The sequence below is a fragment of the Gallinula chloropus genome (genome assembly GCF_964237585.1).
Source record: "Gallinula chloropus genome assembly, chromosome: 14".
NCBI lineage: Eukaryota > Metazoa > Chordata > Aves > Gruiformes > Rallidae > Gallinula > Gallinula chloropus.
Window position 1 is genome coordinate 13,260,317 of NC_140099.1, and position 16,841 is coordinate 13,277,157.

At 45.0% G+C, this 16,841-nt stretch overlaps 1 protein-coding gene across 1 annotated transcript; it reads left to right on the plus strand.

The window, feature by feature from the left end:
- The first annotated feature begins 940 nt into the window (after positions 1-940).
- DDX24 (DEAD-box helicase 24) lies at positions 941-16,467 on the plus strand. The gene is made up of 9 exons (XM_084270618.1): positions 941-973; positions 1,425-2,162; positions 5,320-5,697; positions 7,872-8,025; positions 8,414-8,929; positions 10,893-10,968; positions 11,499-11,687; positions 13,409-13,542; positions 15,298-16,467. Exons 2-9 carry the CDS (start codon positions 1,442-1,444, stop codon positions 15,521-15,523), a joined length of 2,394 nt encoding a protein of 797 aa, XP_084126744.1. The 5' UTR covers positions 941-973; positions 1,425-1,441; the 3' UTR covers positions 15,524-16,467.
- The last annotated feature ends 374 nt before the right edge of the window (positions 16,468-16,841 follow it).

Here is a 16,841-nt window from a genome sequence, read left to right on the forward strand (position 1 = left end):
GAGATGCATTATGCCCCTAACAATACACAAACGAGGTGTTGATTGTGTTTCGTAAGAAAAGGTAAACACACTGTCCTCTCCTTTGCCCGCGCCGCAGCAAGGTGTGATTTATGCGAACAGCACCATAGCTACCAACGCTCTTCGGGAAGGTAAAGGCAGCGCCGGGCGAGGAAGTGAAGCCACGTCCTCGCCCACGCCGGTGAAGCAGCTGCCGCCGTCCATCTGCGCTGCCAGGCCAGGCGCCGCGGGTGCGGTACCAAGCCACGCTGTGGCAATGCCGGGGGGCAGAGGCTACTCCCCAGTAACCCAACCGGGAACGGCGTATCCTCACGCCTTCCCGCGAGCTGCCTGCCTACCAGCAAGCTCCGCTCCTCATCCGCACCGGGCGGCCCAGCGCCGGTTAGGCGCCACGTTAGGGGCCCTAAAATCGAGGCCTTGCGAGGACAGCCCGTCCCCTGGCCAGCCCGCATGCTTCAGCGAGGGAGATACGGCAGGCACCGGCACAACGCCTCCCAGCACGGCACCGCCAGCCCGCCCGTCCCCAGCCAGCCCTCAGCGAGCGCCAAGCGGAGCCGCCAAGGCGCCCCCCGCCCCGCAGGCTCCACCCTCCCCTCGCAGCCGAGGCGCACCGACGGGCGGCCCGGAAACCGGCGGCTACGGCAAAGCCGGCCCGCGAGCCCTTCGCTCCGCAGACTGGGCCACCCGCCCCGCGAAGGAGCGCCCCGGGACCGGCCCGAGCCGCAAGACCCGCCGGCAGGGCGCGCCCGCGCGGGCAACGAAGAGCAGGGCAACGCCGCGCGCCGAGCCGAGCTGCGCCCCGAGGCTCCGCCCCCCTATCGCGGGCAGAACAAAGCTCCGCCCCGCCCCCGTCTCCCACCAATCCGGGGCTGCCTTCTCGAGACGCACTCGCAGGCGCCGCGGGCGCCGTTGCTGTGACGTCACTCTCCAATGGTGGCGCCCACCAGAGCACGCGGTAGGTGGTGGCGTTAGCGGCTGTCGGGGCCGGGGGGGAGTCCTGCGGCCGGGCTGAGTCCTGCGGCCGGGCTGTCTCGGGGCTGCGGAGCGCGGCGAGGGGTGGGGAGAGCCCCTCGCGCCGGGGCTGTGGGCTGGTGAGGCCTCCTGGGCCTCTCGCGGGTCCGGGAGGTGCCCGGAGCTGGGCCTTTGGCGGGAGGTGCCCGGGCCGGGCAAGGACGGGAGCGCGTCGCGGCCTGCCGGGGGTTGTTCTGGAGGCTTCACCTTTACCCGCGGAGCTGTTCCGGGAGCGAGGCCTGGCCTGGCCTGCCCTGCCCTGCCTGCCTGTGTTTGAGGCTACTCATGGTTCCCCCGCAGGAAAAGGCGTAGGCCTGGCGTTCCCCTGTGCTCGAACACTATCAGTGTAACCCCCGTTCCCACCCGGTGCCCTGCTTTCTGTTTTTATCCCCCAGCTTCCTTTTAAGTAAAAATGAAGGAAAAAAAAGGAAGGAGGTTTAAGCCTGCCTTTAAACCAAAGAAAAAAGGCATTCAAGTAGTTGGAGAATGGAAGACCGTGGATATCGACCCCAATCTATTTGCTGATGAGGACTTTAAAGATATAATATGCTTGGAGGAACTTACAGACTACAAGCTGGTAAGTTCTTCCAAAGTTGGGAAAGTGAAAGAGAAGAAGAGAAAGGCTGAGAGCCTTTCAGAAGAAGTCGGTGATGAGGAGGAAGCACCTGTTGCCCCTCCCAAAAAGAAAAAGAAAAAGAAAGATTTGAGAAGCAAAGCAGATAAAAACAATGATCCTCTCGCAGCAGAAAATGATGTGTCAGTTGATAAAGAGGCAAAGTGTAACAAAATAGTCGAAGTGGTAAATTCCAAGGACCATGGACACGTGGCTGGGAGCACTTCAAGCACAAAAGATGCTCCAAAGAAAAAGAAGGCAGCAAAAAACAAGGCTTCTCAGGCTCAGGAAGCTCTTCAGTCTGTGTCTACTAAAAAAGGTAAAAACTGGACAACAGAAGTTCTTTCTGCCTCAACTGACCACAAAGCTGATGTGTCTGCATGGAAAAACCTGTTTGTACCTGAGCCAGTGTTGCGAGCCTTGAGCTACCTGGGATTTAGTGCTCCAACTCCTATTCAAGCCTTGGCCTTGCCTTCTGCCATCCGGGACAGCATGGATGTTCTTGGTGCTGCAGAAACAGGTACAGATCTGCTAAACTGGGTGTATATGCTGGGTGCTTCCCATCTGCCCTCCTAAAGTGTAGCTTGGTTTTATGTGAAGCAGAAGCCTTCACACGTAGGATGAGCTTGTATCTTCTGTGTATCCAGTATATTAGTAATGATTCATTCTGAAGTGTTAAAGCTTTGTAACTTGGGAACCTTGGACATGCCACCTGCACCAAGTGCACTGTGCAAAGCCCTGAAGTCTCTCTAGGTTTCTATGCTTTTGACAGGCTTCTTTTCTGTTGTTTCTCCAGTTCTTTGCTGTGTTGTCGATACACTGTAAAGAGTGGAGTTCATGCATCAAACAGGGTCACTTTTCCAACAGCCTAACTTCTGTGGCTGTTGCATGCTGAGGCAGAGCAGAGACCTAGGTTCCTCTTGGAATAGGCTGCCCAGGGGGTGTGGAGTCTCCTTCTCTGGAGAGATTCCAGACCCGTCTGGATGCCTCCCTGTGCATTATGAGCTGGGGAGCTGCTTTGGCAGGGGGTTGGACCCGATGATCTCTGGAGGTCCCTTCCAACCCCTACGATTCTGTGACTCTATGATTCCTCTTGAAGGTGATCTAAGTACTGCCTTAGAGCAGTAAATACACACTGGGCACAGTGTTAAGCACTGGGAATATGGGCTAAGCCTTTATTTTGGCAAAACAGGCCCACCCTGCACCCTGTCTCTGGGCTTGGCTTGTATGTTGCCACCAACCCTTGTCACTGCTTATCCTTGGATCTTACGTTGATTCATTCACTGGAGAGATACTGCCCCTTGTCCAGCTTTGGATCAGCTCCTGCCTTTGTCTTTGAGCATTGCTAGCAGCCTTACTGAAATTTGTTAGTTTCTTTTTTTACTTAAACAATGCTGTGAAGTCTCAGAGCATCACTTTCTATTTTTTTTGCTGCTCATACCTTTGAAGTTTTGTCTTCTTTAACAGTGCAATGTTTTTTCCCCATAAAAGCTCAAAATAGGAAGCACAATTGGAAGCTGTGTTTGGTTTAAAGGCTTCCTTGGCATTCTTTTCATCTGTTCCAGTTGCCTTATCTCACTGCTTGTCTTGTAAAGCCATTTACTATGCCTAAACATGAAGGTATAGCAGCTAATAAGATAAGCAGTCATTTGCATTTTTATTTTAATTAGAAGCTAGGATGGTGCTATTAGCTTTAATAAGATTAGAAAACCCTGCAGGGAGTGTTTTTGAAAATGGAACTGAAAATTTAAAGTGTTTTTGTGCTGCAAAAAAGTGCCATTTTGGCAGCTCTGAGAAGCAAATCCCTTTAGCTGCAGAATGGAAAGCACATTTGGTGGCAGGTTGTGTTGTTGCTGCCCACTTTTGCATAACCCTGTTTTGCTCATTTAGTTTCATCTTTCATGAAGGAAAGCCAGGCTCTCTCCTGGGAGCCCAGTGGGTCACTGGTGTTCCTGTAGAAACTTGAGAGGAGGTGTAGACAATGGTCTGTCAGGAAGTGCTGTGGCTGGGAGCGACTGAAACTCTCCAGGTTTTTTTTTTCCACATCCTACATCTTGCCCCAGCATTGGGCTTGAGGGAGGAAAGTGGCAGGTGAAAGAACTATTTGTCTTCACTTTTTTTTGTATTAACACAGGGGACAATAGCAAGATTTTGATGTGGCAGTGGAGATCAGATGCAGACATGTCAAGGCTTGTTGTTTTTGCTGTGGATCTAACCAGTTCTGTTCATCACCACGTAGAACTAGTGAAGCTTTTGGTTGAGAAACCAGATTTTATCTCTGTTAAATCTTACAGGCTAAAACTGTTTAAAAGATCATGAGTTAGCTTGAGCTGTGCTATCTGGGGGTGCCAAGATATAATTTTCTAATGCTTTTACAGGCCTGGCTATGTTGTGTTACCTGTGTGTTGTGAAGATAATGTGCCCTGTGAGGTCATTATTTGTATAATTTGTGGGTGAATCTAGTGCCTGCAGAATGCTCCTTATCATTACAGCCATAACCTGGCTGGTTGCAGGACTGACATTTGCACCAGCCAAATTGCATTACATGTAAGTCAAGATCAGCAGTGTACTTCACTGTAAGAACAGATGCTCTGGTGAGGCAGAATCTTGCTGCAAATGCAGATTGTAAACATTTTTCTGCTTCGAGTGCAGATGTTGGAAGAGGCCTCCCAGACATGCAGAAAGGTGGGGAAGTGGATACAAGGAGACTTTGCAGCAGAATTGGTCAGGATATTGGGCTTGGCTGTTTATTAACTGAAATTAAGGATCTCCTCTAAATAGGCAATTCTGCACTGCTGAATTTGGCAAACCATTCTGTGTTTTGCAATACAGACAAGCAGTGCTTAGGGAGTTGAGATGAGATTTCCAGAGGGCTGCTTCCCAGCAGTGGCCTGGTTAGTGTCTTGTGCTTTGGGTGCTGCTTTTGTGATCAAGGAACTGATGTTTATGAGAACCTTAGCTGGGGTGGGTGTGCTCCCAGACTTCTCCCAATAGTGACAGTTCAGAAGGGGATGTGTGGCAAGCATGTGACTTGTGGTTTGGTACAGTGAAACCTTGAAATTGAAGTTAGGTGAGCGCTTTTGTATTTGACAGACCCCTTTTCAGAGTGAATTATCTGTTTTAAATTAGATTTATGTGATTTGATTATAAAAACGTGAACTGCTGATAGATTAGTAAATTAGATGATGGACTATGTCAAAATACAGTTTCTTAGAAAGTCAGGAACACAGGACTGTACATGGAATGTGGAAGTGAATCCTCAGGTACATTCCAGTTTGTCCTTGGCCTCATTTGCTATTCCTTTATTTGGAGAACATTGGTCAGAACTGTCAATTAGGGCATGGTATTCTCCTTACAGGCATGCAGTTCTTTAAAAATATCTTGGCTGCAACTGCAGCTTTTAAAAAAAACACTTTCAGAACAAATGAGTGTGCCTGACCTGCTGGAGGTTGGAAAAATACCCGTTCCCCAGGCAGGACGCCTTTGGTGACCTCTAGGAGATGGTTAAAAAGAACAGCAGAAAAGATGCTATTGCTGCAAGGTTCTGGTCTTCTAAAGATAAAGAGTTTGTGTCTGTTACAACTGTGTGTTTTCAGAACAGTCTGATTGGCTGTTGCTTTTCTCATCTGTTCAGATAAATGACTTGTCAGTCTGTGTTGCTCTTCTTTGGTTTTTAGGGAGCGGCAAAACGCTTGCGTTTGCAATTCCAATGATTCACTCTGTGCTGCAGTGGCAAAAATCAAATAGCTCAACAACCACAAACAACAGTGTTTCTGAAGAGTCCCATCAGCATCGTGATGAAACAAGATGGGAAGATGAGGATGAAGCAGAAAAACTAATCCATCAGCAGGTTGAAGACAGTGGAGATGAAGATGATGCATCTTTCACAACAGGCTGTGTGAAGGGGCTGGAAAACTTTGAATTTGATTGTGGTGATGAGACACATACTGTTGGCTCCCATAAAAAAAGACCTCTTTTAGGACTGGTCCTTACTCCCACAAGAGAATTAGCTGTACAAGTAAAACACCACATTGATGCAGTTGCAAAGTTTACAGGTAAGGAGACCCCCCACAGGTGGTGTCCCAAGTTATGCTGGGTTTGGATCGTGACATTGGTGTTGAGCCAGAATGTGTGCCACAGTTTCTTCCTCATCATAAAATTGGGGTAGCTTTTGAAGGGTTAGGGTTTGTAGTCACTGCTACTTGAGAAGTTCTTTAAAATTCTCCAGTGAGATGCATGTGGAAGTAAACAGTTAATGTGAGATCTTTTGCTTTAAAATGTCTCTTCCTCCAAATAGGTGTTGACTCATGCTTTAGCAACACAGAATCAGTACTAGATACTCAGCCACAGCTGAGTTTGTCCTGATTTTGCATGATATAGGTTGTAGATGAAAAATAATTTCATTATGTATATAAAATACATATATATTTAATTACTTAATTTTTGACAGGTATGTCAACATGTATAGATTATAGATAGAGCTATATATTTCTGTCTATTGAAATAAGAATTATGGCCATAAATGTAAGGGTAGAAGGTACTGCTGGATTGTTTGACTTACCTCCTGCAGCAATCAGGCCACAGCATATTGCTGGGTAATGCATCTGATAAAAGTAATTCAGTCCCATTCCTTTCTCTTCCAAATAAGAGGTCAGCGTATTTCTTAAGTGAATGAGTGAGGATGTGTTCAAGATGGAGAGAACTGAGAAACAACTCCCCACTTCTCCAGTAATACTAATTGTTTACTTACTGAAGAGGATATGTAGTGCAGTGAGCTGCTTTTAAGCACATCTTCCTTTGGTGTCTATACATCCTGCTGTGCTCATCAGTCTGCAGCTGATTACAGGCTAATTTTAACTCCTAGCCTGAAATAATCAATTTATGTAAGTACAGTTCTGTTAGGAGCAGTGCTATTTGTGTGTAAAAATGTGCTGGCCAAGTGATGGATAGTTGCTGTAACAGGAGAGGGAAATAGGTTTTGATAGGGGCTTGCTTTGTGGCCTCAAATTTACTTTGAAAAAAATCCCTACATGGAAGCATGGGATTTGTGAGGCCCCAGCTGGAGTCCTGTGTCCCGATCTGGGGCTCCCAATACAAGAAAGATGTAGAACTGTTGGAGAGGATTCAGAGGAGCCACGAAGATGGTCAGAGGGCTGAAGCACCTCCCCTATGAAAAGAGGCTGAGGCAGCTGGGCTGGTTCAGCGTAGAGAAGAGAAGGCTGCGGGGGGACCTCATTGCAGCCTTCCAGTCCCTGAAGGGAGCAGAGAAACAGGAGGGGAATCAACTTGTTAAAAGGGTAGACAATGACAGTACAAGGGAGATGGATTGATGCCAAAGGAGGGAAGGTTTAGATTAGATATGAGGGGGAAGTTCTTTACATGGAGAGTGGTGAGGTGCTGGAACAGGCTGCCCAGAGAAGTGGTGGACGCCCCGTCCCTGGGGGTGTTCAAGGCCAGGTTGGATGGGGCCCTGGACAGGCTTGTCTAAATCATGCTTGTGGCAGGGGGGTTAGAACTGTATAATCATTGGGGTCCCTTCCAACCCAGACCATTCTATGATTCTGTGATTTCACAAGTAGTAGGGAAAAGAGCTCTACAATAGTTTGGATGCTGGAAGAGCCTTGCACAGTAGCACTCAGTTTTGCGGGGGCCAGTATGTTCTCTGAGGAACATGTGTCAAGTCTGTGCTTCCAAAGCCAAACTTCTTTTAGTACCTGAGCAAATTGCTTAAAGCCAGTTTAGGGTCTCAGTGCTACTGTGAAGTCCAGAGAATCATTAACTGGGAGGGAGCATTGTTGTTAGGATTATTCCATAGCAAATGAGCAGTTATTAGCAAGACAAGCATTTCTCAGCCTTTTTGTTGGAGGGGCTTACTGGTTTTTCATAACAGGAACGTGCTTATTCATGCAGAGAGAATTGACCAAATGCGATTCTGAAGTAGGGGTGAACAAAGCTAACAGCTACAGAGGACATACAGAATTCTGTTGGAAGACAAGCGCATGAAAAGAAAGACTATTTTTGGCATCTACTGATAATGAGGATTTTTCTGTAAAACTGAGGGCACTGCTGCATCTTCAGTGTTACATAAAACCCCCTGAAGTTTCCTGGACAAAATGCTTGCTGAAAGTTACAGTATGGATTTTTAAAAAACACTTGTTTGAGTGGATGGATGGATGTAGACATTCACTGGTAAATGAGTGAGATGAAAACTATTATTTATGTGTTCTAGGCATTAAGACTGCAATTCTGGTTGGAGGCATGGCTGCACAGAAGCAAGAACGTGTCCTGAATCGAAAGCCAGAAATTGTAATTGCAACTCCAGGCCGTCTGTGGGAGTTAGTTAAAGAGAGACACCCACATCTCTCAAATCTTCGGCAGCTCAGGTAAGGGTACTTTTTAGATGTTACTGATGAATACTGAATTGGGTGTCACTGCATACTGATTATGTTTACTCACTGATTAAGTCATTTCAGCTATGTAAGATCACTTCTTTGCCAGAGTGTGTTATTGAAATGCACAGTGGTTATGTTGATGGAAGGAAATGTCAAGTATAGCCAGTAGCAAACTCCTAATTTTTCCTTCAGAAACCTGACTTTTTTCAAAAAGAAATGTGGAGGGCTGCAGTAGCTACCCTGGCATACCTGGTGTTCCTTTGAGGTTTACACACAGAACTTCCATTATGTGTTTAGCAGGAAAAGTTCTTTTGAACTATAACAGATCTGTATTTATCTGTGCCAGTGCATTTTTTACGGTGTGTTTTCTGTTTGACAGGTGCCTTGTGATTGACGAAGCAGACAGGATGGTTGAGAAAGGTCACTTCTTGGAGCTGTCTCAGCTGCTGGAAATCTTGAACGATTCACAGTATAACCCTCAACGACAGACTTTTGTTTTTTCTGCAACTCTGACTTTAGTCCATCAGACTCCCACAAGGGTTTTACAGAAAAAGAATGCTAAAAAGATGGACAAGAAGACCAAGCTAGAATTGTTAATGGAAAAAGTAGGAATAAAGGGCAAACCCAAAGTGATAGACTTAACAAGGAAAGAGGCTACTGTTGAGACTCTGACAGAAACCAGAATCCACTGTAATACAGATGAGAAGGACTATTATCTCTACTACTTCCTTCTCCAGTACCCAGGAAGAACCATGGTCTTTGCAAACAGCATAGACTGTGTAAAACGTCTCAGTTCTCTCCTCACAATCTTAAATTGTGATCCTCTTCCTTTGCATGCCAACATGCACCAAAAACAAAGGCTGAAAAACCTGGAAAGGTTTGCTGAGCGAGAGAGGTGAGTTGATTTTCTACTTCCTGGTAGAGAAGAAATGGTGTAAAGGGTAGTGGGGAGAGGAAACAGCTCTGTTAGAGAAGGAGCAGGTTGGAGGAGCTAGCTGCAAGTCCCCATTCGTGTGCCCAGACTATTGACAAGTAAGAATGAGGTTTCACAGGATGGTTGAGGTAAACTGGAACAACTTCACTGGAAGGCAACCAAGATGATCATGAAGCACTTGCTTTGCCAGTGGGGAGGCTGAGGGCACTGGGTTTATATCACCTGGGAGAAAGACTTTGTGGAGAGCTAATGGCAGCCCTCCAGTATCTCAAAGAAGGATATCAATAAGTGGAGCCAGGCTCTTGACAGTGGTGTGTCATAGGTGGGTAAAGGGTAACAGGTGCAAGTTGAAATGAGAAATTCAGGCTAGATATGAGCTGGGGAGCTGCTTTGGCAGGGGGTTGGATCTGATGATCTCTCGAGGTCCCTTCCAGCCCCTGTGATTCTGTGATGCTGTATAAGAAAGCTCTTCTGTGAGGACAAGCTGCTCGTTCTTGGACATGTTCAAGGCTCACTTGGTAAAGCCCTGAGAAACTTGGTCCAACCTTGTAGGTAATCCTGCATTGAGGACAAGGCTGGTCTAGAGACCTCCTTGGAGCCTGAATTATCCTGTGGTCTGGCAGTTCATTGCTGCAGAAGGAGCTGTCACTTGCCCCATTTTCAGCCATATGCTTTTATAACCATTCTGCACACCCCTCTGCCCCTGTGTCTTGGCTCTGCAGTTCATGTGATCCTTCTGTAAGTTGGTTCATCTCACTAAGCCATCAGAAAACTAACAGTGCTTTTTGCTGGGTTAGGGTTTGTGGGTTTAGTTAAGGGAATTAACTTCCTGAGGCTCAAGGTTTGCTAGAGTAATGCAGGAGAAGGGGCAGAGGCTGAATTGCCATGATAGATCTGCAGTATCCCGTGGCAAAATGTAGTGTCAGTACCATTAGCCTAGGCCAGACAGGGCATTTTCAGAGACAGCAGCTTTTCAAGGCAAGAAGAAATCTGAGGCTGCCTGCAGAATGCAAACTGTAGAATTTTCTCTATTTATTTCAGCTTTGAACCTTGTAGCAGTAGAGTATGGAGCTAGAAGCCATGAAATCTTAATAAATTTCCATTATATACAAGTAACTTGTTTCAGTTGCTGGGAGACTTTTTTCAAAACTTAACTGTTCCATACCCTAGGGAGACTTCAGTCTCTGTAGTAGACTTTAATATAAAAGCATGTCTTTTTTGAGTACTTCTTCATTTCTAAGGTTAAGGAGAAATACAAATTGTCAGAACAGATTCCCTCCCCTTTGTATCTCTAGCTTTTAATTTACTGAGAGAACTTAACTTGAGTACAACTCAGTAGGAGATGCTTCAGCTACAAAAAGCTGTTAATTAAATCTATAATGTTAATAATGTGTGGGCTTTGTTGTGTTGGGTTTTTTTCCTCAACTGCTAAAGCTTGTAATAACCATTCTCTCCTGCCAAAAGATCAGCTGTGTTGCTAATGGTATGTTCATATCAAGGTAAAGATATTTTTACACCCAGGCTGGGCAGACCACTGAGAAATGTAATGAAGGAGAGCAGACTCCCCTGCCAAGTGGTTGGATTAGGTCATTGAACAGCAAATTGTGTTAGCATTCCTGTGAATTGGGAGAGAATAAAAGCATAGGAAAACAGGATCCAGCAAGGTAGTGCATTCCTTTATTGGAAACAGAATAGACCTGATGAAGGTAACATTTGCATTAATTGCTGTTTCAAGGCTGCCTCTGATGTAATATTGGGTATCATTTTCTGTAAGGGCAAACAAATAGCATATTTCCAGCAGATGATACAGTACAAATCTGTTCCTTAAATTGCTGGGGTAGAACTCTAGCTCGCTGTATTATGTTCCTTGGCAGATGGTTTACTCTTTGATTTTTATGTTCATTAAATGTTATCACTTTCTCAGCTGTGTCCTCCTGACAACAGATGTTGCAGCTCGTGGTCTTGATGTTCCCAACGTGCAGCATGTCATCCACTACCAGGTTAAATATTTTTAATGTTTTTGTTCTTATGGTTTTGTTTTTGAAATAAGGTTTTGACAGTCCAAACCCTGAAGACTATAAAGCTGTGATTCTTGGTCCTGTGTGTAGTATAGTCCAGGGTGTAGAGATTTAATCGTTGTTAATTTAACTGTACTGTAGTGCTTTGTACTTAAAAATCTCATTGCTGCAGTGATTGACTGTCCTCAGTTCACTTCATGAATGTGTGATTATATACAATTCATGATGTTACAGATAAGAGTCTGCTTGCTTTTTGCTTAACTTGTCAACTTGACAACTTAAGTTGTCACATGACTCGGCTCTAACATTTCTCTGAGGAAAGCTATGCAAGGAAGAATACAGGACCAGAGGCCAAAAACTGTCTCCAGACACCTTTTGCCTTCAGATGTGCTTCGTGCAAAGTACTGTGTGTATATAAAAAGCAGTGTTCTCTGGCCACTCCTTGGCCCATGCCTGACAGGTTGCTGGTGGCTTTCCATGGGCAGCCTCATGGGTTTTCTGAATGTTTGCAGGTCCCTCGTACTTCTGAGCTCTACGTACACAGAAGCGGCAGAACAGCGCGAGCTGCAAACGAAGGCCTTAGTCTGCTGCTGGTTGGGCCTGATGACTTGATCAACTTTAGGAAAATTTATAAAACATTGGAGAAGAGTGAAGAGTTGCCGTTTTTCCCAGTTGAAACCAAGTGCATGACTTCTATTAAGGTAAAAAACCTAACAGACTCTTTGCAGCCTGATCACTTGCTCACTTACTTATATTACTGCATTACCTATCATGTTCTTTCTGTATTTCAGATGAAATCTACTTTTCAGGATGTGGATTTAAACTGAAGTTAATAACACTTTTATCTTTTTTTAAGAAGTATTGGTGACTTCTCAATAAGTGAGCCAAGAAACTTGTCCAAAGCCCCATCTAACCTGACCTTAAATTCCTCCAGGGATGTGGCTTCCACAACCTTTCTGGGCAACCTGTTACAGCACCTCACCACCCTCATAGTAAAGAATTTCTTCCTAATGTCTAACCTAAATCTCCCCTCTTTTAGCTTAAAGCCATTGCCCCTTGTCCTATTACTGCACTCCCTGGTGAACAGTCCCTCTCCCACTTTCCTGTGGGACCCCTTTAAGTATTGGTATGCCGCAATTAGGTCATCCCGGAGCCTTCTCTTCTCCAGGCTGAACAAGCCCAACTCTCGCAGCCTGTCTTCATAGGAGAGATGGTCTAGCCCCTTGATGATCTTCGTGGCCCTTTTCCTAGGTTATTGTACATTTTAAGGAAAATTTGGTCATTCGCTGACTCACAAGAGAAACAGTGGTTAGAATTTGCAAAATAGCGCGTCTTAGAAAGCATTTGGTCATCACAGATTTTCTACTTCTGGAATAAGAGGCCATTTCATGTCTCAGCATTCTCTTAACAATTTGGGTGACATCAGCCATCTCCTATCTGTAAATATTTAAATACTGCATTTGAGGGGAATCCAGCAGGGGTTGGGGTGTCTGAATATTGCGGTTATTGAGAACAGGAGAAAAATGCAAGCAGTCAGATAATGCAACAGTTAACTTCCTTAAGGTATTTTGGTTCTTGCTTTTCCAGTTGGCTGCCGTTAAGGCCAGGGTCTACCTCAGTGGCAACAACAGTATCCTCACCTTGCGAATAACATCAGCAAGTTTCAAAGCCCAGGCTTGCTGCAGATGGGGTGTTTAGCATGAATCTTTCAGGAGGAGATGCAGCTTTCTGAGAGAGGAAGAAAATCAAGGAAAAGCTTCCACAGACTCAATTTTGTCCTCTTGGTAGTAATGAAGAGGTTTTGATGTATTTTTTGTTTCCTTCTTCAGAATTTGCTGCTGGGCTGTTATTACTGTTGGTGCAGATTTTCTTTCCATAATGAATTAGGTCTTTAATACAGCTTGGCCCAGCTGGAAGGCTGCAGGTACAGTTAGGTTTGCTGGACACTGTTGTTCCACCTGCGTGCAGCTGGGGAGAAGGACTGGGCATTGTGTCCATGTGGTCTGCAGGAGCTCACTACTTCAGAGTGGGCTGAAGCTAGCAGCCTCCCCTTATTGCTGAGACTAGTAACTTTCAGATCCATCTGTACAGTGCAAATATGTAAACTTGGAAATGATCAGGATTTGTCCTTGATGTCTCTGAAGTGTGTGTGAAGATTTTTCTGAAGAATAAGGAACTAGCATTCAGGTGTATTTAGTAGTTGAGGTGTTTCAGAAGTCAGATTCTATCATGGATCTGAAGAAAGAAAACACTTTACAAGTGTTCATACGTCTTCATTATGTGGGGCAGCTGGTGGAACTGTAGGGAGCAAAAGTGTCTGCACCTCAGTTGCATTGTAATGCATGCATTCAAAAACTGGTCTGTGCTGAAGTGCCCCACACTTGAACGTGTTCATGATGACTGCAGTGTGCTTGTCTTGCAGGAACGGGTGAATCTGGCGCGGCAGATTGAGAAGGCAGAGTTTTTCAACAGTCGGGCAAAGCAACACGACTCCTGGCTCCAGCAAGCTGCAGAGGCTCTGGAAGTTGATCTTGATGATGACATGTTTATGGGCAAGTAGAAATGCTTGTTTATGGGCAGGCTCACTTGGACCTACCTGTAGTGGTCTCCACTGGTCACTGGTGTTCAGAAGCCCCACCATGGCAGAAGAACTCTTAAAACCTGCAGGGCAGAAGGGGGAGGAAAGGAGTATAATTGCTTACTACATGGTCTTGCTGGTGTTTTCACAATACTTGTGCTGTAGATAGCACTGGAGCCAAGGGCGTGAGGTATGACAGTTCTGACAAGCTGCTTGCAAGTCCACATGTCATAACAAGGACTGTTTTAGCTTCTAGCAAATGTTTTAGGGTAATCTTATAGCCTAGTATGTCCTGCTTGGGTCTTGGTCCCTCCATGTCAAAGATGCAGCTGTTTCTCCACCTATCTTTCCCACTCCCCTGTAGTCAGAGAGCAGGGCAGGAGCCTGGCAGCTCTGTGTGGGAACACCCAGGAAACACTGGCAAACACCAAAAATGATGTGATCCTTACGTAGGTTGACTTCTGTGGGCTAAACGGCCAGTACTTATATCCAAGTTGCTGAGGCTTTTGGTGGTGTGTTAGAAATAATTTCTTATCTTTTTGAAATTGAATGTTCTGCAGGCTATGCCTGAGAGAGTGTGTAGGGCTGTGCCACTGCACATACCTGTTCAGTGCCATGAAGCTTTGCACCGCGTTGCACTGTACAATGCCATGTTGTGTTTAGTGGTGTGAGGGTGTCATTTCCTACAGGTTCCTTGAAGGCATGCCGTATAGGGCTGCTGTCTGCTTCACTCCAGCTTGAGCTGTCTCCAGCCTGTTTGCTAAATATGTAGATGCCTTAATTTTGAAGCATTTTCAGATGATTTTTTTTCCTCTCCTTTATTCACGGCTGGACTAGCCTGTTCTCAGCCACTTGGCGAGCGAGCACTAATCGTCTCTGTCCAAACTGTTCAGGAGCATTCTCAGATAATTAGCACTCTGCTGTCTTGTTTTGACATAGTCTGAGTGTGCTGTGCTTTGAAATGAGTTTCAAAACAGCACATCCAGTCCAAGTAAGTTGTGGCTCTTGAGTGGAGTACTTTGTAATTTCCACCCGGAATCTTGCCAGATTGATGCTTTAAAATGTATCCACTCTCTGGTTCTTCCATAGCTTGTTGGAGACCAATTAAAATATCAGTCATTCCCATAAATGAAATGCTTTGTACACTGCTGAAAAGGATTTAGTAATGTCCTTTCATTTACATCATTACATTTACATTACTCTGATTTCATTGATTTTTCTCCAGTTCAGCCCTATGACCATATTAATTGTCTGGTCTGTGCCCGTCTCCTGTGTTATTAAATCTGAGCACCTCATTGTTTTTTATGTGTAAGGAGGAAAGGGCTTCCTGTTCTACAGGTGCTGACATGAGGCATGCAGAAAGTAACAAAATACCCAGAAGAAAGCTTCTGCCTGAGGTAGAAGCCGTGGGTTTAATGCCTTATCTTCTGAGTCCCCATTCCTTGTGTTCCTGAGTGTGTTCTGGGTTGAGGACCAACTGAGTGATTTAGCAGATACCTGTGCTACAGTTACTCAGTAGTTGGGATTTTTCCTGATCTTATTATCTTGTGGACAGCCTGGGTGATCTGAAAGTGTTGCAGATGACTGGAAGACTGTATGGGAGTTGAGTGAACTTGTTAGAGAGAGAAAGATGAGATTGATATTTGCCCCTAGCACTGCAGAAGTCTGGTGAAAAGAGGCCAATGCAAGTTCTGTTGTAACATTGTCTGTCTTTGATTTCTGCCCCAAGGAAGAAAAGCTAGTGAGCAAGAAGAAAGCCAGAAGCAAAAGATGCTGAAGGGGATGAAAAAACAACTAAAACATATGTTGTCCCAGCCACTGTTTAAAGTCCTTATGAAAACCAAGTACCCAACGCAGTCTGGAAAACTGCCTCAGACATCAGTGGGTATTTCAGAATCTGCTTTGAGCACTGTGTCCAAACAGCAAGCCAAGAAGAAGAAATCAATGAAATTAAATTAGATTAACTGAGCAAGATCACTCAGTGCAACAGAAGCAAGAACAAGCCTTGTCTCAAGGCTGTCAGTGCTTATGGAGGAACTCAGCTAGAAGACACGTAATACCAGAGGATGTTGCCTGTGTCTTGGTCATGCAGGCACAAAGCAAAATGTTGTTTTAAAGGGCTCTGTTAACATGTGGTTAGTTGCTGTTGAATCTTTTTTGGATTTTTTTCTTTCTTTCTTATTTTTTTTTTTTTACTCTGTGTTAATGGATGTTAATTAGTTCTGGAATAGTTTTGTTTGTTACTCCTTTCTGTGAGATAAGTAAAGTTCCTGGGTAAAATTCACTGCAGGCATGCCCTAATGATAAAACTTGATTTGAATTTTAGGGTTGTTAATGGAGAAGGGAAGGTAGGCTGTATGCAGTCTGAGTACAATCTGAGCTGGTGGTAATGGCAGGTTTGGCTTTTACTGCATCCAATTCAGTGAGAGAGGCAGCAATCACAGGTAGTGTTACCAGCAGGTCTGCAATTCTGGTGATGGAAATCTCTCCGATAATGTTTCTCTGTTCTCCACTGGGTCTAATTCCCTTAGTCCTGGGTTAATGTGTTTTAGAATGTGCAGAAAAACTCAAGGTGGCAGTGGGCCAGGACTGACCTTGGGAGATGTGTAGAGTTTTGAGGAATAAATACTGCTGCGCAGTGGGGAGGTGGGTTTGGGGTTTTGTTTAATTAGTATTTGGAGTTAGGTCTGTATTTGAAAGCATGTTAGAGTCATGACCTTTGCTTTAATGGAAAAGATGATGATGTTATGAAATGTCACTTTTGAAGAGTGCTTCCTGATAATTATGCTTTTAAATAATTTTAACCTGACCTGAGCAAATAATTTTTAAAACTATTCTTAAAAATATGTCAGAAAAATATATTTTGATTTTTTTGTTAAATTATATCTGCTATGAAATGCAAAGCTTGTGTTTATTTTCAATCATTTGAGATTTCTAAGTTCCTTGTAGGTGGACTTCCATCCAAAAGATAAGACATAGCAGTGGGATCTCTGTTGGTGGGAGCACAGGGAACATTCACCTGCCACCTCTAGATCAGGATGAGGTTTTGTGCCCCATACAGTATAGAACCAGTGTCGCTGCTGTGATAGGAGGCATCAGTTTGCTTGACTAGTCAGAAATTTGTAGAGTTGAGTGCCCCATTCGACCACTTGCAAGTTATGTGGCAGCCAAGTCTTTGCTCTCTTACCTATGTAAATAATTATTATTCCTCCTCCATCTCTGGAGGGCCTTTCTCTTGCTTCCTTGCATTACTGAAGAAGACCTGTGACAGTAAGAA

Excerpts from the sequence above, each read along its gene's own strand:
- DDX24 (XM_084270618.1), top strand. The coding sequence starts at position 1,442 with ATGAAGGAAAAAAAAGGAAGGAGGTTTAAGCCTGCCTTTAAACCAAAG. Across the intron at positions 10,969-11,498 it reads AGCATGTCATCCACTACCAG|GTCCCTCGTACTTCTGAGCT; the intron begins GTTAAATATTTT and ends GAATGTTTGCAG. Across the intron at positions 13,543-15,297 it reads GATGACATGTTTATGGGCAA|AAAAGCTAGTGAGCAAGAAG; the intron begins GTAGAAATGCTT and ends GCCCCAAGGAAG.